The sequence below is a fragment of the Lepidochelys kempii genome, chromosome 1, assembly GCF_965140265.1.
Source record: "Lepidochelys kempii isolate rLepKem1 chromosome 1, rLepKem1.hap2, whole genome shotgun sequence".
In the NCBI taxonomy this organism is placed as follows: domain Eukaryota; kingdom Metazoa; phylum Chordata; order Testudines; family Cheloniidae; genus Lepidochelys; species Lepidochelys kempii.
This window is the reverse complement of record NC_133256.1, coordinates 242,093,651-242,119,921: the sequence shown is the minus strand read 5'-3', so window position 1 is coordinate 242,119,921 and position 26,271 is coordinate 242,093,651. Positions and strand designations below refer to the sequence as shown.

The window sequence follows — 26,271 nt, the reverse complement described above, 5'->3', positions numbered from 1 at the left end:
TTTCTAAGCTAAAGTGCCCACAGACTGTACAGAGAGGGTGTGTGGGGATGTGGCATGGTATGAAGTCTGTACCAGCACAAGTTGGAGGTCACTTAGCTGCTTGGGAGTGAAAAAACCATGAGTAGCTCACAAAGCCATCCCAAACAAGTGCCAATAGAACCTTTATATGACACCACACCACCGGGGGTATTCACTACACATCAGGGTGGAGGAAGATCAGGACAACGGGAGCAGCCAGGAGATGTTGGGTTCATAGTATCTCATCACCACCATGGTTTTCATTAACTCATCCTGGCACCCAACGAGAGCAGCAGAGTTTGTCGTTTATTTCAGCCTTCAGCCACTGGCTCCTCCTCCACTATCACTGTATTGATAGCACTTTCTCTCACATTGTGTGATGCTAGTACACAGAGCCACAAAAGATGGGCTGCAGTGCTCAGCATCTTCCAAACAGCCAGGGAAGGACCTTAATAGCAAGTTAACAGCCAGGAAAGAAAACCTTGTCCAGTATCCTTGCTGTCCCCTAAACGGTAGGGGGCAGTTGGGCCTTTTGCCATCCTGGAAGAGGCGGAAGGCAGTTTGAGATTGTGGGAAAAGCACATTAGCTGAATGCTTCTGCTACAATGATCAGCAGTGAAATAAATAACATTTAAATACTCACCGTTAGGTCTCAGAATTAACATCCCATTGGGATGCATTGGGCAGTTCACACTTCTCGAAACTATCATTTCAGGCTATCTGCAAACTCGGGGAACTAACACTGAATGCAAGTTACACAGTTTCAAGTTTTTTTCCCCCAATACGGATCAGGATTAGAAACATAATGTTTTTTTTAAATTAAAGCAGAGATTCCGGAGCACAATTCTGCAAGAAGGTGCTGATTTCACAGCAAATGCCAGAAATGCCAAATCTCAGAATAAAGGGACTCCTGTTTATAAAAACCAACCATTTATAGCTCTGATAGTTACCTACACACCTACTGCAGTTTCTCTTATACTAAGAAGCTGGTCTCCCTGAGAAAGCTCCAGCCTCTTACAAGAAAAGCTCAAGCTGGGCCAGAGAGAATGAAGAGAGAGATTTTTTCCCCTTTTGTTCATCATCATTTCACTTAAGGCTCAACAAAACCATCTGTCATACACTGAATATTTAATAGATGCTTCTGCATTTGCCAGGCCCCTAAATGGCAATGACCTAACACATCCATATGTTTAAAATACACTGACAAAAAGGCAGTATTTGTGCTGGGCCGAGATTCCCCCATCAACCCTTTTAAAGAGGCCTCAATATTTTGTCAGTCCAACCTGATCTAGATAGCCATCAATTAAGGCCTGATCCTGCAAGGTGCTGGACCCCTGCTTTTCCCATCACTACCACTTTGTTGGAGTCTCTCCACACCCTACTTTATCAGGCTGTATTCACTCACCTGCGGGTCTGCAAGCCTGGAAATGTCTGGCTTCAGATAGAACATGATCCCCTCAGCAGCACCAGGCAGGCTGACCCCTCGAATCAGCAAGACAAAAAGCATCAAGTAGGGAAATGTGGCGGTGAAGTAAACAACCTGGAAGCAGAGAGAAGGATAAAAAGGGGACCTTGTCACCCTATAGGTTATACATCCAAAGCAAATCCCCTAACTCTATTATTAACAATACCTGAGCTTTTAAAAACCCAAAGCTTCTGCTGTCACTGAATTCTAATTAAAGGCCATGAAAATATTTTTATTCGTGGCCAAGATTTCCAAAAGTGAGCAGTGAATTTGAGGGGCGCAGGGCAGGAATTTGAGACACCCGGCAGAGGCCTGATTTTCAAAGAGTGATTGCTCACTACACTGAAAAATTGAGCCTCTTTAAGGCATCTCAACTTGAATCTGACAGCCCCCAAAATCTTGACGTGTTTTTGAAAGCCTTGACCACAGTTTTTGTAAAGCCCTCCTGTCCCCTTTTTTGTTTTGAAAATGAAATGGATTGGTTTTGAGAACTGTTGGAGTCATTCATCATTAAGCTAAGCCCCTTTTTCTGCTTGTGGAACTGAATATCAGTGAGCAAGCTGCAATTTCCCTAAATGTATTCATTATTCAGATTCACTCAAATAATATCCTTTTGAATTTTTGTTTATGCTATGGATTGATAGCAAATATTCAAACGTCAAACTATGTTATTTGACTGTGATTGGTCAAATAAGTCAGATGGTACTGTTTCTGTTCCCTAATTGGAGGAACATACAAGAACTGCTGGCACTGAAATTTGTCTCTGAAATTCACTTTTTGTGAACATTTATGCTAGTAAACCAGATTTATTCCAAGTATGAGGAAAGTAAACACAAAAGGAAAACAAATGTGGCCAAAGTGAACTGGTTTTAAAAAAACTACTCATTCAGACTTTTCATATGAATTATTCTCCCACCTCTAGTAACCATTAAGGTACTGGTACCGGGCCTTTAAGTATTGACTATTAAAAATGAACTTTCAGTCAAGAGTTGACTTTCTGTTGACTACAAAGTTCTGTAGGTGATCTCTGCAAATAATCTTACACCACTGCAAATATTAAACCAAGGTATGTACTTTTGAAGAGATTCTGTGAACTCTCCACTGCTTGTTCATAATATGCCAACGCACAACTTTTTCTGACAGTGAGAAACAGAGCAGAACAGTTAAATTACTTGACAGCATCCCATCAGATTAGTAGATTTTAAGGCAAAGGGACCATTACAATCATCTAGTCTGACCTCGTGCATAGCACAGGTCATAGAATTTCACACAGTAATTTCTTCATTAAGCTCATAACTTCTGACTGAGGTAGAACATTTATTGTAGAAAAACACCTAGTCTTGATTTAAAGACTTGGAATGATGGAGAATCCACCACATTCCTCTAGGTATATTGCTCCAATGGTTAATTACTCTCACTGTTAAACATTTGCACCTTATTTCTTGTCTGAATTGGTCAAACTTCAGCTGACAACCGTGGGATCTTGCTATGGCTTTGCTAGATTAAGGAGCCATCTCCTGTCAGAAATATTCTGCCCATGTAAATACTTATGACTGATCAAGTCACCTCTTAACATTCTCTTTGTTAAGATAAATAGCTTGAGCTTTTTTTAGTCTTTCACTGTCAATAGATATGGTTGGAAATTTTTTGATCAAACTATTTTTGCCCATCAAAATATGCGGATTTGCCAAAACCAAAACTTTTCATGGAAAAGGGTCGGTTTCCACAAATCTCTACTCAAAATGTTTTTTTATATAAAAAGTATCAAAATTGCCAACATGACAAATTCTGGCTTACCAGTTCAAAACAATTTTCGGGTTAGAAAGCTAAACTAATGGAAGTAAAAAAAAAATTTGAAAACTTGTAATAGAAATGAAACATTGCAAAATTATTGAAACTAGTGTTTCAATTGACCCAAATTGAATTTTTTTTTCTCAGTTTGTGAAAATTTTTACTATTTTGATCTTTTGTCCTGATTCAGGATGGGAAAAGTTTTTTGAAATCTCAAAAATTGTCACAGGACAGGAAAACCGTTTCCTGGTCAGCTTTAACTGTAAGACAGATTTTCCAGGCACCAGATCATTCTTGTAGCTCTTCTGAAACCTTTCCAATTTTTCAACATCATTTTAAATCTGTATATTTATACTTCACTATTTGATTGTTTTCTTAAGTGCAAAGAGAGACGAGTGGGCAGGAGACATGGATTTTAATTGAGTTCTCTGTGTCTCCACACATATGCAGCAAGCAGGAGAGAGCAATTCAGTACATTTCCATTAAAGGCAAAGAGTCTTGCAGGCTCCACACGTTCCCATATGAAAGTTGAGCCAAGGAGCACAGTGGTAAAAAGATTGTAAATATGGGAGATGAAGACAGCCCTGTGGACTCAGCAGCTCACTGATGCAGAACTAAAGAGATGTGTCTATTGTGAAGGATGTGTCCCAATACCTGTACCGGCAAAAAAGGTGAGAGTGATGGGAGCTTCGTGGATGGAGAGAGAGCAAATAGTGGGAAACATCTTTTATGGAAGAAGGGGATTGAAGAAACTGGTCACTCACACCTCAGTGATTGTCACACGTCCTCTAGAAATGTGCAAGACCAACCCTGAGTAGTATAACCCTCACCACTGCTCAGGGGGTTATATTCCAGCCCTGCACCATTAAAGCCCAAGTGGCTTCTTTAGGCCTCCCATGTGAAATATGTTATGCTCATCCAATCCAGGAATAGAAACAATAACATGTGACTTATGCAATCACAACCAGCCAGGCCAGCTCAAATTTTCAATATCGAGTGTGGAATGCTCACAGCAGCACCCTGTTTGTGAGCAATCCATTGAGTTAAAGAAAAAAAAAAGACAAAAAACCCCAAACTGAGCAATTACAAATAATGAGGAAATGGGAAGTAACTGAGTAGAATCCCCTAAGGAGATTATTTCTAGTGGGTTATTCACTCAGCTCTGGTATTTATTATTGGTGATTGGAGATTTGACAGTAAAACAAGCTAATGTTGCAAAAGCCACCAGACCACTTGGGAACTGTGCATCAGCAACTGGATGATTGTGTGTTGCGAATGGTGAAGCAGCATCTTTCATAAAATTTCACCTTTACAGTGGACAGTGCTGGTCTAGGATTTCACCATTTCTTCTAAGCACTTTCCCTTGTCTCCTCTCTGTTTGATTGACTTTCTTTGCTCTTCTCATAATGGAGTAAATTCAGACCCAGCATAAGCAGCTGTGACTTCAATGCAGTTGCACCCACCCATGCCAATCTGAGTATGGCCCTATGTCTTGTGTGGTCCCTGCCTCCTTTCTTCTTCTCTCTCTGTATCATGGAGAAGGCTAAGAAGGTGGAGAAGAGATATAATGGCAGCTAGGAGGAGGTTTAGGGACTAAGGGGACAGAGTTTGCTCTTACTTTGCCTGTGGACTTGACTCCTTTCCAGATGCAGAAGTAGCAGATGACCCAGGCGAGCAAGAGGCAGAGAGCCAGCTCCCAGCGCAGAGTGCCCAGATTGTGAATACCGTCTGAGAGTCCCAGGACTCGATTCCTGCCAGTGCAGGAGGAGAGAGAAAGGTTAACATCCCAGACTTGACTCTTCCAACAGCCTCCAGCCCAGAATTTTCATACACATCCCATAGCACGGCTGCCCAATCTCCCCCATCACTGCTGCTTCCAATCACCCTAGTCCTCACAGCAAGACTGTATTCTTGGTCACCATAATGCCTCAGGTCTCTCTGGAATCCCCAAGGAGCCTGGCCCCCGCAGTCCCACCTCCCCTTTAGTCAGCCTGGGCTCTCCAACTCTCCCAAAGCCCTCAATAGCCCCATTGCAGCCCCCAAGCATTCACAGCACAGTCACTCCCATTCTCACATCACTGCAATCCCTTTGGCTGCCTCGCAGGACACACTCCATCAGCAGCCTCCCCTGCAGCCCCCCGGTATCATCAATGGCTCCCATTCACCTGCTGGCTACTTTGTTTCCTCCAACCACCCCATGTTCTGTGGCTCCCTCTAGGAACACTTATGGTTATGGCCTATGCTACCATGGCTACACTACTATTTTAAGCATGCTAGCTCCAATGAGAGCTTGCACCAGTATATCTACAAGAGCTGGGACCACACCCCTCGCTCATAGTGTAAACATAGCCTAACGGGGACCATGTGAGAGCCGACCACCATGTCCAGACAGCTCCCCTGCAGCCTCTCACTACCCTAATATCTATGACAACTCTGTGCCTTCCGGGCCAAAACCGCCCCAAAACTCAGTGGGTCCCTGGTAGCTGGCAACATTGTACTGAAATCACAATGGTTTCTGTAGCTATTGATGGATGGGCCCAGAGCACAGGAGCCTGACACTGAAGTCCCAGCTCTTCCTCTGACTCCTCTTGTGGCATTTTACAAGTCACTTCACCAATGGGGAAGCTGAGACACAGCAAAGAAAAACCTGCAGCTGGCCCGTGCCAACTGACTCAGGCTCGAAAGGCTTTGGCTGCAGGTAGGGTGACCAGAATGCAAATGTGAAAAATTGGGATAGGTGGTGGTGGGGGAGGAGGGGGTAATAAGAGCCTATATAAGAAAAAGACCCAAAAATCAGGACTGTCCCTTTAAAAATCAGGACATCTGGTCACCCTAGCTGCAGGGCTGTTTCACTGCAATGTAGATTCCTGGACTCGGACTGGAGCCCAGACTCAGGGACCCTCCCACTCTGCAGAGTTCTAGAACACAGGCTCCAGCCCAAACCTGGATGTCTACACAGCAATGAAACAGCCCCACAAGTCCGAGTCACCTGGCACAGGCCAGCCGTGGGTGTCTAGTTGCTGTGTAGACATACCCAGACAGGCTAAGTGGGATAATGGATACGGATCACCTTTGCAAAGCACTTTGAAAGAGATGGATGAAAACGTGCTATTGTGATTGAGCCCCTGATTCCCACTTGCTTCCTGTGACTTCTCTAGATTGGGTGGGGGCACGGTTGTGAGTGCGAGTCCTTTGAATTACAAGTCCCATATTGTTCACGCCCTCTTAGGGCCAGTGCCGGATGATTCCCTGCAGTGTATTCTGCTGCATTTCTCCTTGCAGCACTCCTCCCAGGTGCTATGTCTGTTTGCTCTCTGGGTGTTTTCACACGGTACATAAGTGCCCAGCAGTAAAGAATCACAGAAAAAGTTGCTTTCCTCTAACACTGAACAAGGAACTCAATTAGAATAAGGGGAAAAGCTACTTTGTCTCTTCCTGCTTCACCGCAGAGCATCTTTGCAGAATGTCTTCCAGCCCTCTCCCACCTGGCCTCCTGCTCTAGATAGATCATCACACTTGGTGTGCGTACATGCGTGCCCACTAGGTGTCTGTCAGGGTGGCCCTACCAACATGTGTTCAGGCCCTGTGTATCCACAACCTGCGGGTGTTGAGTGCATCTGCCATGTCAGAAAGAACGTGTCCGTGTGCGTACGTGCAAGCGTTCTCGGCTAGGGTCAACGTCTGACCTCTGGGGCTGTGTGGTGCATGGGGTGAGACAGCGTGTGTCCAGGGAGTGCCCACGTGCCCCATGGATTTCTGTCAATCAGTATGCCCAGTCCGTGTGCAAGTTTGCGTATGCAGTGAGAGTGCTCATGTGCCCCATGACGTGCGCCGTGCCATAGGTCTGGGTTCCGAGATGTGGCACTTGCACATCTTTTTTGGCCTTACAGAGACTCCATTTGGAGTATTCACACTGCTGTGACCTCTTCAGGAGAGAGGAGTCTGAATCCGGGGTACGTACTCCCAGAACTCAGTAACTGGGGAGGTGGCATTAGCAGGCGCTGTCCAGTTCTCCAAGTTAGAGTGATTCAGAAAGTCCACGCAGCAATCTACAAAGGAGGAAACAAGTTGGTGAGCCCGGAAAATTCTCATGCTTCTCAGCCTTGTGCTCCCTCCTGCCTCCTCCCTGTTCACTCCAGCTGCACACAAACACTTCAAGCTGCCCTGTAAAACATCACTCACCCCCCACCCCTGCCAGAATCCTAGTCCAGGAACAGCCAGAGGGATGCAGGAAGAGGATGCTCTCTACCGAACAGAACCCAGATGGTGGTGGAATGCAGGGTATTGTGGGACAGCAACTATGGTTACCCAGGCTGGAAAGTTACTTAATGTTAAGAGATAGCTCAGAGAGTAATTTCCTTGGCTTTCCCCACAAATAAAGCTCTGCATGTGGAGCTGCGAGAGTTGGATCCCCCTTTGGGGAAGGCAGTGAGCCCTGTCAGGGGTACGTCAAGGACTGTGAGTCGAAAGAACGTGGAGAGGGGAACTTGCATAGATTCACAGATTCCACAGCCAGAAGGGACCACTGCAACCATCCAGTCTAGCTTCCTGGATGACACAGGCCATAGATCTTCCCCAAAATAATCCCCAGAGCAAATCTTTCAGAAAAACATTCAACCTTGATTTGAGACTAAGAGTTTTGCCAGCATAGCTTATTTTACTTAGGGAATGAGAGGGCGGGCCAGAATAAGCTACACTGGAAAAAGCACAATTTTGCCAGTATAAGCTGCAACCATATGAGAAGTGCTTTGCCTGTACAGTACACTGGTGCAGCTATAATGACAGTGCACTCCTAGCAGAGACCTGGCCTGAGTGAGCCAAAGACTGATTGAACAAACAGTTCTCTGCTGTGATGGAGGCTGCCCAGATGCTTGAGGGTCTGAGGTGCAGTGAGTTGGTTGTGCTGTACCCTGTTACACTAGATAAGGGGAGAGCCAGCTCCAGTGAAAAGCTCCTTCCATGGCTTAGAGTGGGGTGAGGACTCCAGACTAAAGCTGCTTTGAAAATGGGCTTTTTTTCCCCGCTGAAAATTTTGAAAAATCGAAAACCAAAACATTTTGATTCAGAAATGCTGCCATAAGAGTTGTAGTTTGGATGCCGCATGCTCCCACTATGAGCCGAGTTCCCTGGTCAGACTAGCTAACCCATGATGCACCATGGTCTCTCCTCATGGTGACAGAAGGCTGTTGCATCCTGACCATGGTGCATCATGGGAGAAGTAGTCTAGCTGGGGAACTCAGCCCATAGAGAAGAATGGGCACATGAGCAGGGCTGGATTTCCCATTAGGCACATGACTAGGGATGCCTAAAAATTCAATTTTTGCCACTCCCAGGTCCCAGCAGGGGTGGGGCCAGGGCCGGCTGAGTGGCAGATGGCCCCATGCAGCCCTGCTGGAGCACTCCTCACCCAGCCCAGCAGACACAGTCACCTCCCAGTGGGGCTGGTGAGTGCAGCCAGGGGGCAGAGCACAGGAGAGTAGGTCTCTGGGGAGGCTTTGGGCAATGGGGGGTTTGTGGAGGGGCGCTGGGCAGTGGGACGTGGGGAAGGTATGTGTGTGTTGGGGCAGTGGGGGGTCTGTGGGTGGAGGAGGTTGGGTGGCGGGATGCCTAAAAGTTAAAAATGGCAGTACCCTCGCCGCCCGCAATGGTTAGGAGCTCCAAGCTGCTGTGGGTGTACCCCACAGTTCCTGACTGCTGCCAGGCAGCGGGGACCCCTAGAGCTCCCGGCCAGAGGCGGATATAAGGGGTTTGTGGGGCTCTGGGCCAGAGCAAGTGGGGGCCCCTCCCCTCCGCTTCCATCTGCAGTCCCTCCGACACCCGCCCCCTGCCACCACATTCCTGCTGGGGAAATGGGGTCAGAGCACGGGGGCTTGCCCCGCCACCCCCTCCCTCCCACACACACACACACTACTCCTGCTGGGGAGAGGGGTCAGGGCATGGGGGGCTTCTCTCCCTCCCCATCAGGAGCGCCAGGTGGGTGAGGGGAGTGGGGCAAGTCCCCGCACCCTGATGCCGCTCCTGGGCAGGAGCGCCGGGGTGGGCAGCAGAGCACCCATTTTTCCGGGGGCCCCCAATTGACAAGGACCCCTGGGCATGGGCCCCATTGGCCCAGTGGCTAATCTGCCACAGTTCCCAGCTGCTGCGGGTGGCTGGGGATCACCCCACAGTTCCCGGGTGCTGCGGGGCAATGGGGCCCCCGGATCTCCGAGCTGCCACAAACCATGGGGGGACCCTGCAGGTCCTGGCTGCCACGCGTGGCAGGGGGCCCTCCGCTGCTCCCAGCCTCCATAGGCAGTGAGGGGCCCCAGAGCTCCGAGTCACGGGTGGCAGGAGACTCTGGAGCTCTAAGCCCCTGCGGGCACGGGTGGGGAGCTTGGAGATGGGAGCCCCGCAGCTGCCTAGACACGAGGGAAGGTGTGGGGAGCTGCCTAGGGGCATGCAAGGTGTAAATCCAGCCCTGCACATGAGGAAACCAAACACCACCTATTTGGCCCACAACTGCATATTGAAAAAAAAATATTTTAGTTTTCAGCTGAATATTTCAATGAAATTTCAAAATTTTCCACATAAAGCAAGCAGTGCAAAAAAATTTGTTTAATCAAATACCCAATTTTCTGTCAAAAAGCAGTTTTGATGGAAAGTTTTCAAACCCAGATCCTCTTTCCAGAAGCAGACTAGCTGAAGTTGTACCTGAGTTCCAAGGATTATCACAGGTGGCCCAGGGAAGCACAGCAGTAAAGGAGCTGAACAGGTAGAAGATAGCCCAAGATAGGATGACGATGTAGTAGATATTCAGATAGGATTCAATGACTTGTGAGGCATATCCAATTCCTAAGAGGGAAAGTGACAGGGGTTAGGAAATGGCCCCAGGCTAGCCCCAAATATAGCAGACTTTAGCTTCAAATAGTGCCATAAACCATCCCACTGGAGCTGGGGGCATGGCAGATTAATGAGCAATTTGGTTCACCAAAGAATCCTGTAAGATTCAGGTTGGGGGTGGGAGATCCAGATGTGTTTCATCATGGGGGAGAAATCAGAAATAAAAAGGGTTTTCACTGCTAACTACATCCCATGCCCAAAGAATGAGGCCAGAGAAAAAGCATAGGGTCAGGAAGGTGGTGGAATCTCCATCATTTTGGTTTTTAAAGCCCAGCTTGACAAAGCCCTGGCTGGGATGATTTAGTTGGGGTTGGTCCTGCTTTGAGCAGGGGGTTGGACTAGATGACCTCCTGAGGTCTCTTCCAACCCTAATCTTCTATGATTGTAGGAGGTAGCTTCTAATCCTGGCTCTGCCAATATCAGCAAATGCCAATATGAGCAAATCACTTAATCTTTCTCTGCCTCAGTTTCCCCCTCTGTAAAATGGGGATCATAAAACTTCAGAATAGTTGTGAGGTCAATTCTCTGTGGTTTTAAAGGGCTGTCCAGAAAACTAGAATTCCATTTAACAAAAAAAGTCAAGGTTTTGGTCATTTGTTTTTATTCTGCTTCAGAACAAGAACTAGACCTTTTGAAATTTTTCATACAAAAGCCTATGAGACCCAGAAATTCCATCATGGACCTGAGAAACCCATTCATTGACTCACCTTCAAAGAGAGGGCAGATCTTCCTCCAGGCAGTGATCCCTCCCTGGCTGGTGTACTGTCCTAGAGCTGTCTCCAGGAAGAACACTGGGATCCCACAACTAAAGAGGAAGATAAGGTAGGGGATGAAGAAGGCACCTGCAGAGAGAGAGAGAGTGGGTGGGTGGGTGGCAAATGGAGGAATCTTTACTACTCTACATTATCATAACCACTCATTACCAGCTACACAAACAAGCGAGATGTACCATCAAGGCTCAGGTAAACACCCTTGAATGTAGATGCCTATCTGAACTAAATGGACCTGTTGGGCCTGCAAAACTGTGTAGATCTTGCAAGAGAACAGCCTCTCGGCTTTCTTCTTCTTGTCCTGGAAATATCACAAGCACCACCGTCCTCATGCTATTTCAGCACTTCTGCATCTGGTCCTGGCCAGAACCTGGAAGAGCAGAAAGGCAAGAAGATAAGAAAAGCCCACAGAAAATAAACATTGACTATACTTTTCAACCTTTAAAACCGGTTTGAGCAAAGGTTTGGGAAGGTAAGAGGAAATCTTATTGTATCCAAACTGGGTCCTCCTTACCTAGCAGTAACAGCACAGCTCTCTCAAGTTGATTCTAAATTGCTGCCAGGATCTTGGTTTAGTCTCCAGCCTTTCCTTCTCCCATCTCCTAATTTGCCTTTCCAAAGAGAGCAGCTGGATTCCACACTTAAGAACCCACCCACCTCAGTCTAAGGGCAGACACAAGGCAGGCAAATGCCATTCCCTCCTGGTTGAAACAACAGCCCTCAGGGCTTCATCAGACACAGGAAACAAATGGTATATATTCCCATCCTTTGCCCCCGTCCTCTGATAAAAAACACAGATGTTTGGAACAAAGATTTGGGCTCCTTCTCTCAAAGGCAAATCTGGTTCTTCTTAGATCAGTTTCTCCCTTGCCAGAATCAGTCTTGCAGACCCACATTCCTTCCTATGATGGATAATTAACAATTGGGTCTAAATAAAGTGCATTTCCCCTTGTTCTTATGCCAATAATGTTAAAATAAAGAGCAACATCAAAATATTCCCTAAACACAGATGTACTATAGCTGCAGGGGACCTAGGGCGAGCAGACCCGTCACATCCAGGCAGGATCAGTCCAAGTTCATGAAGTAGGAAACATAGATCCTGTACATATTCAGCTAAAGGCAGCTGCTCCTTTCACAGCCTGTAGAGAGGTTAGCCGGGGCTCATCTCTCCTGGGCGGCAGGGAACCACACCGCCTCATTAAACTCGGGAAGATGGGGAATTAGTTCGGCCGCGGGAATCTGCCTCTGCGGCCTTTGTGAGGGCAGAAATAAACACAGTAAACCCACGCTCTAGGTCAGGGCGAGGCAACGGTGAGTCAGGTGCTCAGGCCTTCAGGCAGGGGCTGAGCGACAACAGTATAAACAGTAAGCCCAGGCCCTAGGTCAGGGCGGGGCAATGGTGAGTCAGGCCCTCAGGCCGGGGCTGAGCAACATCAGTAGATACACAGTGAGCCCAGGCCCTAGGTTCCAAAGGGCCTAGGAGAGGGGGAGACTGCCACCCGCAGGGCCTCCCACTCCGCTGCGTCCCAGCCTGGGGCCCTAGCAGCAAGCAGAAGACGCACTGCTGCATCAGTGGGGATCCTGGCCGCAACACACGGACATGGGTTCTGGCAGGGTCGCAGCCAGACTAGGGTCGGCTGTCCCTGGGCTACTTCCAGACTCCCCCTCTTGAGGTACCTGGGTCAGGGTGGTGTCCTCAGGGGGGTCCAGCACCAGGGGTTCCTCGGGATAGCTGGCGAGGGGTAGGCTCAGCAACTCCTCCGGGTAGCTGGCGCGGGGCAGGTCGGGCCAGTCCTCAGGTATACTGCAGGCCGCTGGGGTTTCCCAATCGTGAGCTAGGCCAGAGGTGTCTGGCCTCCCCGGCGGCTGCTCTCCCAGTGAGCCCTGAGGTTGGAACTTTATACTTCTGGGGCAACGCCTGACCCCCTGGGAGGACAGGCTCAGAGCGCCCTGGCTCCACCAATTCTGGTGTCTGGAGGGACTCGTCTCTCTCCGGGGCGATGGGGAACCACACCGCCCCACTACACACACATCCCCTCAAATCCGGCTCCCACTCATTGAGGCCAGGCTCTTCCATCCCTCCTAGGCAGGAGAGGAAGTCGGCATTTGCATGGTCTTTGCCGGCCCTGTGCCGGATGGCGAAAGCATAGGGCTGTAATGCCAGGTATCAGCACTTTACTCTACTGTTTTTCATTCAGGTTAACCACTGGAGTGGGGCATGGTTCGTGACTAGTGTAAATGGGGCCCTGAGAAGGTAGTACCGCAAGTTGTCACAGGCCCATTTAGAGAAAGAAGCACTTGCAGCTATTACCGCGTAGTTCTTCTCGCGGGGGAATAATTTAATACAAGACCGGATGGTCTTCTTGGGACAGGACGGTCCCAAGCCCTACCTCTGAGGTAGGATGGAAGGAGGTCCGTGTGGAGGATGAAGTCACAGTCAAATTGTGGGCTATATAGGACCGGCTCCTGGCAGAGGCACTCCTTGAGTGTCTGGAAGGCGTCTTCATATTCTTGGGTCCACAGCACGCACCGGGGGCTGTCCTTAGTCAAAAGTCCCATTAAGGGGGCTGCGATGGAAGCAAACGGGGGGGATGAATCGCCGATAGTAGCCGGCGAGCCCCAGGAATTGCCGCACTTGGCGTTTCGCGGTCGGTGGCGGCCAGGCTGCCAGTGCTTGAACCTTTCCCATAAGGGATTTCACTCATCCTCCCCCTATGGTGTATCCGAGGTACATTGCCTCTTGCCATCCAATGCGACACTTTTTTGGATTGGCCATTAGTCCCACCTTTCACCAGGATCTCAGGACCGCGGCTACACATTCCAGGTGGTCCCCCCACTGGCAGCTGTAGACTACATCATCCAAATACGCCGCAGCATAGTTTTGATGGGGCCATAGAAGGTGATCCATTAGTTGTTGGAACGTCACCAAGGAGGCAGAAGGGCATTCGGGTAAATTGGTAAAGTCCTGTTGGGGTGGCGAATGCCGTCTTCTCCTTGGAGATGAAGTCGAGCGGGATCTGCCAGTACTCCTTACTGAGGTCGAGGGTGGTGATGAAACAGGCCTCCCCTAGGCGGCCAAGCAGTTCATCCACACGGGGCAGAGGATATGCATCAAACCTTGAGATGGTGTTGACTCCCCGGAAGTCTATACAGGAGTACCGTGTTGCATCAGGTTTGGGAACCAAGACCACTGGACTGCGCCACTCACTCTGCAGCGGCTCGATGACTCCTAGGGCTAGCCTGGCCTGTACTTCCTCCTCGACCTCCTGCCGCATTCGGTGCAGCAGATTACCTTCCCTGGCTTGGTCTGGGATGGCATGATGGACCAGGGTCATGTAACCAGGTAGGACCATAAAGGTTCTCCTGAAAGCCTGCAGGAGGCATTGGGCCTGCTTTCGCTGCTCCTCTGTGAGTGTGTCGCCGAGCTGGGGGCCTGCAGGGTCTTCTGTCAGGGGCGCACTGGGCCGTAACTCTGGTTCTGGCGGGTAAGGGTTAATTAATAGGCCCTCCCGCTTTCGCCATGGTTTCAATAGATTCACATGATATTGCTGGGTCTTCTTGCGCCGGTCGGGCTGGTGGACCTCATAGGTGACGGGCCCGACCTTCCGGGCCACCTCATAGGGTCCCTGCCCAAGGGCCAGTAGGTTCGATTCGCTCGACGGTAGGAGGAGCAGGACCTGATCACCTGGCTCAAAGGCATGGACCCGTGCTTCCTGGTTATAGGTTCGTGCCTGGACTTCCTGCGCAGCTTTTACGTTTTTGTGTGCTAGGGTTCCAGCCTGAACAAGGTGCTCCTGGAGCTGGAGACCATACTTCAGGAGGCCCTGGGTTGGAGATGGAGATTGCTCCCATGTCTCCTACATTAAATCTAACAGGCCCCATGGGCGGTGGCCATATAGTAGCTCGAACAAGGAAAATTTTGTTGATGACTGGGGTACCTTGCAGATTGCCAGCAGTAAGGGTGGGAGTATCTGGTCCCAGGCGTCGCTCCTCTGGGGGAAACTTGCACAACATCTCCTTCAGGGTCCGATTGAATCGTTCCACCAGCCTGTCAATCTGTGGTGGTAGACGGAAGTGTGTAACTGTTTAAATCCCAGGAGCTCGCATACCTGCTGCAACAGCCAGGAGGTGAAATTGGTGCCCTGGTCCGTTAGGATTTCCCAGGGCAGGCCCACTCGAGAGAAGATCTTCACTAGTTCATCAGCAATGGTTCAGGCAGTAGTGCTCCGCAGTGGCACAGCCTAGGGGAAAATGGGCAGCATAATCAATGATGACCAGCACATAGTGGAATCCCGCGGCACTTCTCGGGAGCGGGCCCACCAGGCCCATGGCCACCCACTCAAATGGCATCTCCACTATGGACATGGAAACCAAAGGGGCATTGGGCACCCGTGGGGGAAGGCGCTAACTGGCACTCTGGGCAGGAGCTACAATAGTTCCTCACCTCCTGCTGAACGCTGGGCCAGAAGAACCATGTCAAAATCCGGGCAGGGGTCTTTTCATGGCCCAAGTGCCCTGCGGCAGGGATGTCGTGTGCGAGCTTCATTACTGCTCGTCGGTGGCACCGAGGCACCAGCAGCTGCGTCCATGGTTCTTCCGTGTGTGGATCCCGTTCCGCCTGGTAAAGACGGTCATGACATAGCTCGAAACAGGGCCACTGATATGCACAATGTGGGTCGATCACGGCTCCATCAACAGCGGCTAGTCATTTGTAGACCCAACTAAGAGTGGGGTCTGCTCTTTGATCATGGCAAAAGTTGGTGTTAAGTCGGGGTTCAACAGTCGGCCCAGGCAGGGGGTCCTCAGTTTCCTCGGTCCCTCCCTCAGGGTCCGGGGTCTCCTCCTCCAATTGGGCCTCGGGGCAATCTCCTTCCAGTGCAGGGGTCGAGCGGAGGATCTCCTCGAACACAGGCCAGTCCCGCCCCAGAATCACCTGGTAGGCTAGTCGAGGAGCCAGGCTGACAACCATCTGTTGTGTGACCGAGGACACCGTTAGCGGGATCCAGGCACTGGGGGAGGGCCGCACACTGCCATGGATGCATTGCAGCCAGATCGTCCCCAGGTGGGGGTTGGCCCGGGGCCCCAAGGTCTGACGGATTAGCATCTGGCCACAGCCTGAATTGATCAGGGCCAGGGTTAGGTGGTCCCCGACAACTACCAGAACCGTGATCTTGGGGACCTGTGACAGCCGGGCCCGGGTCTCTCCCGCACAGACGTGGCCGAAGCTGCAGTCCATCTCAGTGCAGTCACACTGCAAGTGGCCATATTTCCCGATTTCCGGGCGACCACCCTAGGTGGGGGCTCCTGTTGGGCCCCTGGTGGACTCCGATTGGTCCTCAGAACATTCGATACGGTGGGCATGGATCCTTGTTGAGGTGGGAGTTTAGGGCATTTGGCCCAAAGCCCCGAGCTAGCCTCTTGCCCGCATGGGAGACTCCGCACTTCGGTCTGAATGCCCCCTTTCTTTTTTGGTTTAGGGTGCTCTGGCCCTGGGGGTGGGCTCTGGTAGCTGGCCCCACCGGCGCTTCAACCACGAGGAAGCTGCCACTCCTGACTCTCAGTCAGGAACTTGATAAGTTTGTCCATATCCATGGCTTTTTCTGGGGTACGTTCCCCCCGAGACCCCTTCTCACAGGGGTCGAGTGATCATGCCCATGTTCTCCACCACGTGTAGACAGATTAGCCAGGGCTCATCTCTTTCCGGGGCGGCGGGGAACCATACCACCTCACTAAACTCGGGAAGATGTCTTGTGGGGAATTAGTTCGGGCACGGGAGTCTTCCTCTGCGGCCTTTGTGAGGGCAGAAATAAACACAGTAAGCCCAGACCGTAGGTCAGGGCGAGGCAATGGTGAGTCAGGCCCTCAGGCCGGGGCTGAGCAACAACAGTAGATACACAGTGAGCCCAGGCCCTAGGTTCCAAAGGGCCTGGGAGAGGGGGAGACTGCCACCCGCGAGTTGGGTGGCAGGGGGGATGCAGGCCCTCCCACTCCACTGCGTCCCAACCCGGGGCCCTACCAGCAGCAGCTGCATCAGTGGGGATCCTGGCTGCAACACACGGACATGGGTTCTGGCAGTGTCGCAGCCAGACTAGGGTCAGCTGCCTCCGTGCTACTTCCAGACTCCCCCTCTTGAGGAACCTGCATCAGGGTGGTGTCCTCAGGGGGGTCCAGCACCATGGGTTCCTTGGGATAGCTGGCGAGGGGTAGACTCGGCAGCTCCTCCTGGTAGCTGGCGTGGGACAGACTCAGCTACTCCTCCGGGTAGCTGGCACGGGGCAGGTCAGGCCAGTCCTCGGGTTTACTGCATGCCGCTGGGGTTTCCCAGTTGTGAGCTGGGCCGGAGGCATCAGACCTCCCCGGCAGCTGCTCTCCCAGTGAGCTCTGAGGTCGGGCCTTTATACTTCCGGGGCAACGCCTGACCCCCTTGGGGGCGGTCTTAGAGCTCCCTGGCTCCGCCCACTCTGGTGCCCGGAGTGACTCGTCTCTCTCCAGGGTGGCAGGGAGCCACACCACCTCACTGCACAGCCACATAAAAGACCTTCAGTCAGAGTTCTTGTGAGGCAACAGTATTATCCAGTACTTGATTAGATGAATCCATAGGGAGATCCCATACCCTGTTTTCTGATTCTGATTGTCCTGGGCTGATCAATTTAATCAATAATCATTTATAAGAGTGCCACCTTACATTTATAAAGCTTCTTTCCATTCTGAAGTTCCCAAAGTGCTGGCCAGGACACCAGGGTTAACATCTACTTTTGCAAAAAATGACATGGAAGCTCTCATGACTGTACAAGTGGTCAGCCGACCCCCTCCTCCCCCCAACACAGTTCTGAGCCATTGGTTCTCAACGGGAAGGGTGCTTTGTACTAAAACATGAAAGCCACTTTCTGCAGCATCTTGAATTTTCTGTGGTAGTCTCCCAGCCAAGTTTTGCCCAGACCCAGCTGTGTTCAGTTTGAGAGATCTAATAAGATCACAGCCTGATATGTTACAGCTACATTAGAAAAAATCACTGAGGCAAATAATTCAGTAATTTTTAATGCAACAGAAAGTATGCAAGTAGTCTTTTCAGTTACACTGGTCACGATAGAGACTGCAAGGATTATCAATCCTGATACTCCTGCTTCACCTGGGAAAAGAGATCCAAATGCAAGGTCACTGTGACCTGGCCTTTACTGAATGGGAAGTCAAAGGGAGAGTGGTATATATGATTGTAAACATTATCTCAGGACCTGACCATGGAATGGAAGCACAAGGTGTGTTCTTAATACCTTACAGGACTATGTTCTTTCAGTTTTAGTTTTCCTTAATAAATCAAAATCCAACCATTTTTATAAACAAACTGCTGACGTTCAATTATCTCCCACCACCCGCTGCTCTGTGTTTCATTTTATGGTCACTAGAAAAATCTCATTTTTAACCATGTTAAAGATCTTACTGCAGTTTTACTGGACTAAGGAATTAAGCAAGTCATGCAAGAAGCAGCAGTGAAGGGGGATGGACTCTTTCTGTGGGAATGTTTCCCCGGGCCAGGAGTTGGCTACTTATAGATCTATTACTGGGAAAGAAGTAGAGGTATCCTTTCCTTGCTCATCGTCCCAGGCACACCTTCCTGAAGCTCCTCAAATTCATCTTTACCACTGTCAAGGTTCCTCCCCCACTCTGAACTCTAGGGTACAGATGTGGGGACCTGCATGAAAAAACCTCCTAAGCTTATCTTTACCAGCTTAGGTCAAAACTTCCCCAAGGTACAAAATATTCCCCCCGTTGTCCTTGGACTGGCCGCTACCACCACCAAACTAATACTGGTTACTGGGGAAGAGCTGTTTGGACGCGTCTTTCCCCCCAAAATACTTCCCAAAACCCTGCACCCCACTTCCTGGACAAGGTTTGGTAAAAAGCCTCACCAATTTGCCTAGGTGACTACAGACCCAGACCCTTGGATCTTAAGAACAATGAACAATCCTCCCAACACTTGCACCCCCCCTTTCCTGGGAAATGTTGGATAAAAAGCCTCACCAATTTGCATAGGTGACCACAGACCCAAACCCTTGGATCTGAGAACAATGAAAAAGCATTCAGTTTTTTACAAGAAGACTTTTAATAAAAAATAGAAGTAAATAGAAATAAAGAAATCCCCCCTGTAAAATCAGGATGGTAGATACCTTACAGGGTAATTAGATTCAAAAACATAGAGAACCCCTCTAGGCAAAACCTTAAGTTACAAAAAAGATACACAGACAGAAATAGTTATTCTATTCAGCACAATTCCTTTCTCAGCCATTTAAAGAAATCATAATCTAACACATACCTAGCTAGATTACTTACTAAAAGTTCTAAGACTCCATTCCTGTTCTGTCCCTAGCAAGAACAGCATACAGACAGACACAGACCCTTTGTTTCTCTCCCTCCTCCCAGCTTTTGAAAGTATCTTGTCTCCTCATTGGTCATTTTGGTCAGGTGCCAGCGAGGTTACCTTTAGCTTCTTAACCCTTTACAGGTGAGAGGAGCTTTCCCCTGGCCAGGAGGGATTTCAAAGGGGTTTACCCTTCCCTTTATATTTATGACACGCCCCCCAAATCTCAGCTAGGGTGAAACACTGGCTGGGATTTCTTCCTGGAGCTCTAGGAAAAACAGAGTTAATAAGACACATGCATCTCTAAATATACTACCAAGTACATAAAGACTAACAATATTTTCCACATCTCAAGGACGATTTTAACCAGTTGATTCTGGGAAACTTTCACGGGAGAGTGCATCAGCCACTTTGTTAGAAGCTCCTGAGATGTGTTGGATGTCGAAATCAAAATCTTGGAGAGCTAAACTCCACCGAAGAAGTTTTTTGTTAGTTTCCTTGACGGTGTGAAGCCACTTCAGTGCAGCATGGTCGGTTTGCAGGTGGAAACGCCGTCCCCAAACATATGGGCGTAGCTTTTCCAGAGCGTAGACAATGGCATAACATTCTTTTTCAGTGACTGACCAGTTGCTTTCCCTCTCAGACAGTTTTTTGCTGAGAAACACTACAGGGTGGAATTCTTGATCAGGTCCTTTCTGCATTAAAACTGCTCCCACACCACGCTCGGACGCATCTGTGGTTACTAGGAACGGTTTGTCAAAGTCTGGGGCCCTTAGTACAGGGTCAGACATGAGTGTCGCTTTAAGCTTGTTAAAGGCCTTCTGACACTTTTCGGTCCACTGAACAGCATTTGGCTGTTTCTTTTTGGTTAGGTCTGTCAGTGGGGCAGCGATTTGGCTGTAGTGCGGTACAAATCGTCTGTAATAACCAGCCAAGCCTAAGAAGGATTGAACCTGTTTCTTTGACTTTGGGACAGGCCACTTTTGGATAGCATCCACTTTGGCCTGTAGGGGGCTGATAGTTCCTTGACCCACCTGGTGTCCAAGGTAAGTCACTCTGTTTAGGCCTATTTGACACTTCTTAGCCTTAACAGTTAGTCCTGCCTCCCTTATGCGCTCAAGGACTTTTTGTAGATGTTCCAGGTGGTCTGCCCAGGAATCCGAAAATATGGCCACGTCGTCAAGGTAGGCGACTGCATATTCTCCTAATCCCGCTAGGAGACCATCTACAAGTCTTTGGAAAGTGGCGGGTGCATTTCGCAGCCCGAAAGGGAGTACATTAAATTCATACAGCCCGAGATGTGTGATGAAGGCTGACCTTTCCTTGGCAGATTCATCTAGCGGTACCTGCCAGTACCCCTTGGTTAAGTCCAAGGTAGAGATGAACTGGGCCCGTCCCAGTTTCTCTAATAGTTCATCTGTGCGTGGCATTGGATAGTTGTCTGGGCGAGTTACAGCATTTAGCTTACGGTAGTCCACGCAAAAACGTATTTCCCCATCTGGTTTGGGAACTAGAACCACTGGAGATGCCCATGCACTTTCAGAGGGGCGGATTACACCCATCTGTAACATATCCTGGATCTCCCGTTCTATAGCAGTTTTAGCTTGAGGAGACACCCGGTAAGGTTGAACCCTAATTGGGTGAGCATTACCTGTGTCAATGGAGTGGTATGCCCGTTCAGTCAGTCCTGGGGTGGCTGAGAACGTTGGCGCGTAGCTAGTGCACAGCTCCTGGATCTGCTGTCGCTGCATACGCCCAAGGGTCATGGAGAGGTTCACCTCTTCCACACCACCAGCACATTTCCCTTCGTAGTAAACACCTTCAGGCCACTCAGCGTCGTCTCCTCCCTGGGCTGTAAACTGACAAACCTTTAATTCTCTGGAATAAAAGGGCTTTAGAGAATTAATATGGTACACCTTAGGCTTTCGGTTGGAGGTGGGGAATGCTATGAGATAATTAACAGCTCCCAGGCGCTCCTGGACCATGAATGGCCCTTCCCACGATGCTTCCATTTTATGGGCCTGGAGCGCCTTTAAGACCATGACCTGGTCCCCTACTTTGAAGGAACGCTCTCTGGCATGTTTATCATACCAGGCTTTTTGCTCTTTTTGAGCATCCTGTAAGTTTTCTTTAGCAAGGGCTAAAGAGGTTCGGAGGGTGTTTTGTAGGTTGGTTACAAAGTCCAGAATGTTAGTTCCTGGAGAAGGTGTAAATCCCTCCCATTGCTGCTTCACCAACTGCAATGGCCCCTTAACCTCACGGCCATATACAAGTTCAAATGGGGAAAACCCTAAACTGGGATGTGGTACAGCTCTGTAGGCAAAGAGCAACTGCTGCAATACTAGGTCCCAATCATTGGAGTGCTCATTTACGAATTTACGTATCATGGCCCCCAAAGTTCCATTAAACTTCTCCACCATGCCATTTGTTTGATGGTGGTAAGGAATGGCAACCAAGTGATTTACCCCATGAGCTTCCCAAAGGTTTTTCATAGTTCCTGCCAGGAAATTAGTCCCTGCATCTGTGAGGATGTCGGAGGGCCAACCTACCCTGGCAAAAATGTCTGCTAGTGCCTGGCACACACTTTTAGCCCTGGTGTTGCTTAGAGCTACTGCTTCCGGCCATCGGGTGGCAAAATCCATGAAAGTCAGTATGTACTGCTTTCCTCTGGGTGTCTTTTTCGGAAAAGGACCCAGAATATCCACAGCTACTCACTGAAATGGAACTTCAATGATGGGGAGTGGCTGGAGAGGGGCTTTGACCTGGTCTTGGGGTTTTCCCACTCTTTGGCACACCTCACAAGACTGGACATAGGTAGAAACATCCTTGCCCATTCCCTCCCAGTGGAATGACCCCCCCAAACGGTCTTTGGTCCTGTTCACCCCAGCATGGCCACTAGGGTGATCGTGGGCTAAGCTCAAGAGCTTGGCCCGGTATTTAGTTGGAACTACCAACTGTCTCTGAGGATGCCAGTCTTCCTGGTGTCCACCAGAAAGAGTTTCCTTGTATAAAAGTCCTCTTTCTATAACAAACCTGGATCGATTAGAAGAGCTGAGAGGCGGTGGGTTGCTCCGTGCCGCCGTCCAAGCTCTCTGGAGGCTTTCATCTGCTTCCTGTTTGGTCTGGAACTGTTCCCTTGATGCTGGAGACATCAGTTCCTCGTGGGATTGTGGACCTAGGCTTGGTCCCTCTGGAAGCGATATAGGGGATGGAGCTGTTTCTGTTGACTGTGAACCGCTCTCCGCTGGTGCACTATGTTGGGATTCAGGCTCCGGCTGAGCCTCTTGTGTAGGGTTATCGGCTGCTGCCAGTTCAGGTTCGGTGGGGCCCTCTGGTGTTGAGGTTGCAAGTACTGGATTCAGTGCTGACACGGGGTCTGGTGTTGGTTGTTCGGCTGGTTCCGGTTCTAGGACTGGTTCCGTCTGGGTCTCTGGGACTGGATCCACTACTGCTGTTGTAGACATTGGCCTGGGGTCCGGGTCCATCACCTCTGACCAGGTCCTGATAGAAGTTCCCGGAACAGAGCTAGGCCTCACGGCTCGTTTAGCCTGGCTGCGGGTGACCGTTCCCACCCTCTTGGCCTGCTTCACATGATTGGCCAAGTCTTCCCCCAACAGCATGGGGATGGGATAATCATCATAGACTGCAAAAGTCCACATTCCTGACCAGCACTTGTACTGGACAGGCAACTTGGCTGTAGGCAAATTGAAAGAGTTGGACTTGAAGGGTTGAATCGTCACTTGGATCTCTGGGTTGATTAAATTGGGGTCCACTAAGGAAGCATGGATAGCTGACACTTGTGCTCCGGTGTCCCTCCACGCGGTGACCTTCTTCCCGCCCACACTCACAGTTTCCCTCCGCTCCAAGGGTATCTGGGAGGTATCTGGGCCTGTGGACCTCTGGTGTGATTCCGGTGCAATGAACTGTAATCTGTTGGGGTTCTTGGGGCAGTTGGCCTTTACATGCCCCAGCTCGTTACACTTAAAACATCGTCCAGCTGACGGGTCACTGGGGCGAGGAGGGTTGCTGGAGAACGGGGTGGTGGGACGATAAGGGGTCTGGAGGGTTCTTTGGGAGGTAGGTGGGGCTTTGGGCGGCCCCCGGTAATAGGGTGTGGTCTGGGGTGGTCCCTTCTGGTCTCCGCTCCAACTGCGACCAGTTTTCTTCTTCTCTGCCACCTCCACCCATCTGGCTCCAATCTCTCCTGCCTCGATTACAGTTTTGGGCTTCCCGTCTAGGATGTATCTTTCTATTTCCTCAGGAACACCCTCTAAGAATTGTTCCATTTGCATTAGGAAGGGCAAATTTACTGGAGATTCAACACTTGCTCCTGATATCCAGGCATCCCAATGTTTCACAATGTGGTAGGCATGTCGGGTAAATGACATGTCTGGTTTCCACCTTAGGGCTCGGAACCTCCGACGAGACTGCTCGGGTGTTATCCCCATTCTGACTCTCGCCTTGGATTTAAACAGTTCATACTTGTTCATGTGTTCTTTAGGCATTTCAGCCGCCACCTCAGCTAAGGGTCCACTGAGCTGTGGCCTCAGCTCTACCATGTATTGGTCAGTAGAGATGTTGTACCCAAGGCAGGCCCTTTCGAAGTTTTCTAGGAAGGCCTCAGTATCATCGCCTGCCTTGTAGGTGGGGAACTTTCTGGGATGGGAAGTGGTACTTGGAGAAGGATTACTAGGATTTGTTGGGATATTCTGCTGAGCCTTTATCTTCTCCATCTCCTCCACATACTTCCTCTCTTTTTCCTTCTCCTCCAGTTCTTTGTCCCTCGCTTCCATAGCTCTCCTGTGAGCAGCCACTTGGTGTTGTTCTGCTTCTCTCGCTGCCTCCCTTTCTTGTTCCTTCTTCAGCCACATGAGTTCTATCTGTCTTTCATGTTCCCTTTGTCTTTCCTCAGCCTGAAATTTGGCTAATTCGAGCTGTAGTCGAGCCGCGGATTTTGCCATTCTAACCTCTCTGTTTTTAACTAACTTTACACCCGAGGTTTAGAAATAAAACAACAAAACTTGGCTGTAAAATTTTGCTGTGCTGGAATAGAATACCTATTCTCTGATAGTGACTGTCAGCCTACAGAAAAAGACAATTCCCTTGTCTCTGCTCTGGGCCCAAATTAAAGCAAAAAACCTCCAACTACTTGGAAACCTGCTTACCCAGCCCAAAGAAAAAGCAAATGGGTAGAACACACACCCCCTATTTACTTTTAGGAAGAAAAGAAAAAAAAACCTCTGGGTTGGAAGACTGTGAATTTCCCTGTAGGAGTTAAGTACCCTGCCTCCAGGCAAAGAAAACCTGCAATTCACAAGATAATCCCCTTTTGTCTCTGCTTGGCCACAAAGCAGAGAAAAAACAATCTGCTTTCAGTTTCAACTGCTTTCTGGACTTCCTTTCCAAAGGAAAAAAAAATTTCCTTTTTAAAATCTGTATTTCTAGTTCAAAAAATCTCAACTGGATCTCAAAATGATTTCAGGTTAATCCCACCACTGTGCCACCATGTCAAGGTTCCTCCGCCACTCTGAACTCTAGGGTACAGATGTGGGGACCTGCATGAAAAAACCTCCTAAGCTTATCTTTACCAGCTTAGGTCAAAACTTCCCCAAGGTACAAAATATTCCCCCCGTTGTCCTTGGACTGGCCGCTACCACCACCAAACTAATACTGGTTACTGGGGAAGAGCTGTTTGGACGCGTCTTTCCCCCCAAAATACTTCCCAAAACCCTGCACCCCACTTCCTGGACAAGGTTTGGTAAAAAGCCTCACCAATTTGCCTAGGTGACTACAGACCCAGACCCTTGGATCTTAAGAACAATGAACAATCCTCCCAACACTTGCACCCCCCCCTTTCCTGGGAAATGTTGGATAAAAAGCCTCACCAATTTGCATAGGTGACCACAGACCCAAACCCTTGGATCTGAGAACAATGAAAAAGCATTCAGTTTTTTACAAGAAGACTTTTAATAAAAAATAGAAGTAAATAGAAATAAAGAAATCCCCCCTGTAAAATCAGGATGGTAGATACCTTACAGGGTAATTAGATTCAAAAACATAGAGAACCCCTCTAGGCAAAACCTTAAGTTACAAAAAAGATACACAGACAGAAATAGTTATTCTATTCAGCACAATTCCTTTCTCAGCCATTTAAAGAAATCATAATCTAACACATACCTAGCTAGATTACTTACTAAAAGTTCTAAGACTCCATTCCTGTTCTGTCCCTAGCAAGAACAGCATACAGACAGACACAGACCCTTTGTTTCTCTCCCTCCTCCCAGCTTTTGAAAGTATCTTGTCTCCTCATTGGTCATTTTGGTCAGGTGCCAGCGAGGTTACCTTTAGCTTCTTAACCCTTTACAGGTGAGAGGAGCTTTCCCCTGGCCAGGAGGGATTTCAAAGGGGTTTACCCTTCCCTTTATATTTATGACAACCACCAGGACAAGTGCCTTGCCCTTTGGCTTTGAAAATCTGGTGACCTTACTCAGCTTTAGAATTCATTGGGGACAACACACCTCTGTTGGAATAAGTGTTTTTCCTGTCAGGGATTTCCAAAAATACCAAAGTACTGTGAGAAAGGCTACAATCATGGGCCAGTCAGGCCTGAAGGGTGAGTTTCGTGGGGACAGGAGCACCAGCTGGGTCACAGAACATACAGGATAGGGGAACAGTTGTCCAGGTGCCCTTGAGGAGGAGCCCAGGCCCTGAAGGAGATAACAGCAACAAAGCATTTTCCCCTGCCAGAAGATCAGCTATGATCAGAGAGAGCTTAGGAATAGCTGGGAGGAGGGGGAATGCATTGGGGCTGGGGAGGAAGGGTCCCAGGGACTGTTGGGTGGGGGAACTGTCAGGGTGGGTTCCCTGGGAGTGGGAGCCCCCAAAGGTTCTGATAATTCAGCTGTGGTTTTAGATAAGCATCTCACCTGTTGGCTGCCTCTACAAATGGCAAACCTAGAGGTTCATCCATTATTAAGATGGGGAGCCTACTG

The 26,271-nt window shown here is 49.3% G+C and overlaps 1 protein-coding gene across 2 annotated transcripts in view; it reads right to left on the bottom strand.

Moving 5' to 3' along the window:
- The window catches only part of SLC6A12 (solute carrier family 6 member 12), a 78,720-nt gene that overhangs the window by 22,756 nt on the left and 29,693 nt on the right, over positions 1 to 26,271 (bottom strand). The window contains exons 2-7 of one of the 2 annotated variants that reach the window (XM_073320985.1): positions 11,159 to 11,293; positions 10,861 to 10,995; positions 9,965 to 10,105; positions 7,236 to 7,323; positions 4,893 to 5,025; positions 1,424 to 1,558 (exon numbers count right to left, since the gene is read on the bottom strand). In XM_073320985.1, the coding sequence (XP_073177086.1) occupies positions 1,424 to 1,558; positions 4,893 to 5,025; positions 7,236 to 7,323; positions 9,965 to 10,105; positions 10,861 to 10,995; positions 11,159 to 11,255 (729 nt within the window). In that variant the 5' untranslated portion in view covers positions 11,256 to 11,293. The remainder of the gene's footprint in view (positions 1 to 1,423; positions 1,559 to 4,892; positions 5,026 to 7,235; positions 7,324 to 9,964; positions 10,106 to 10,860; positions 10,996 to 11,158; positions 11,294 to 26,271) is intronic. The other variant, XM_073320977.1, reaches the window with a different exon arrangement.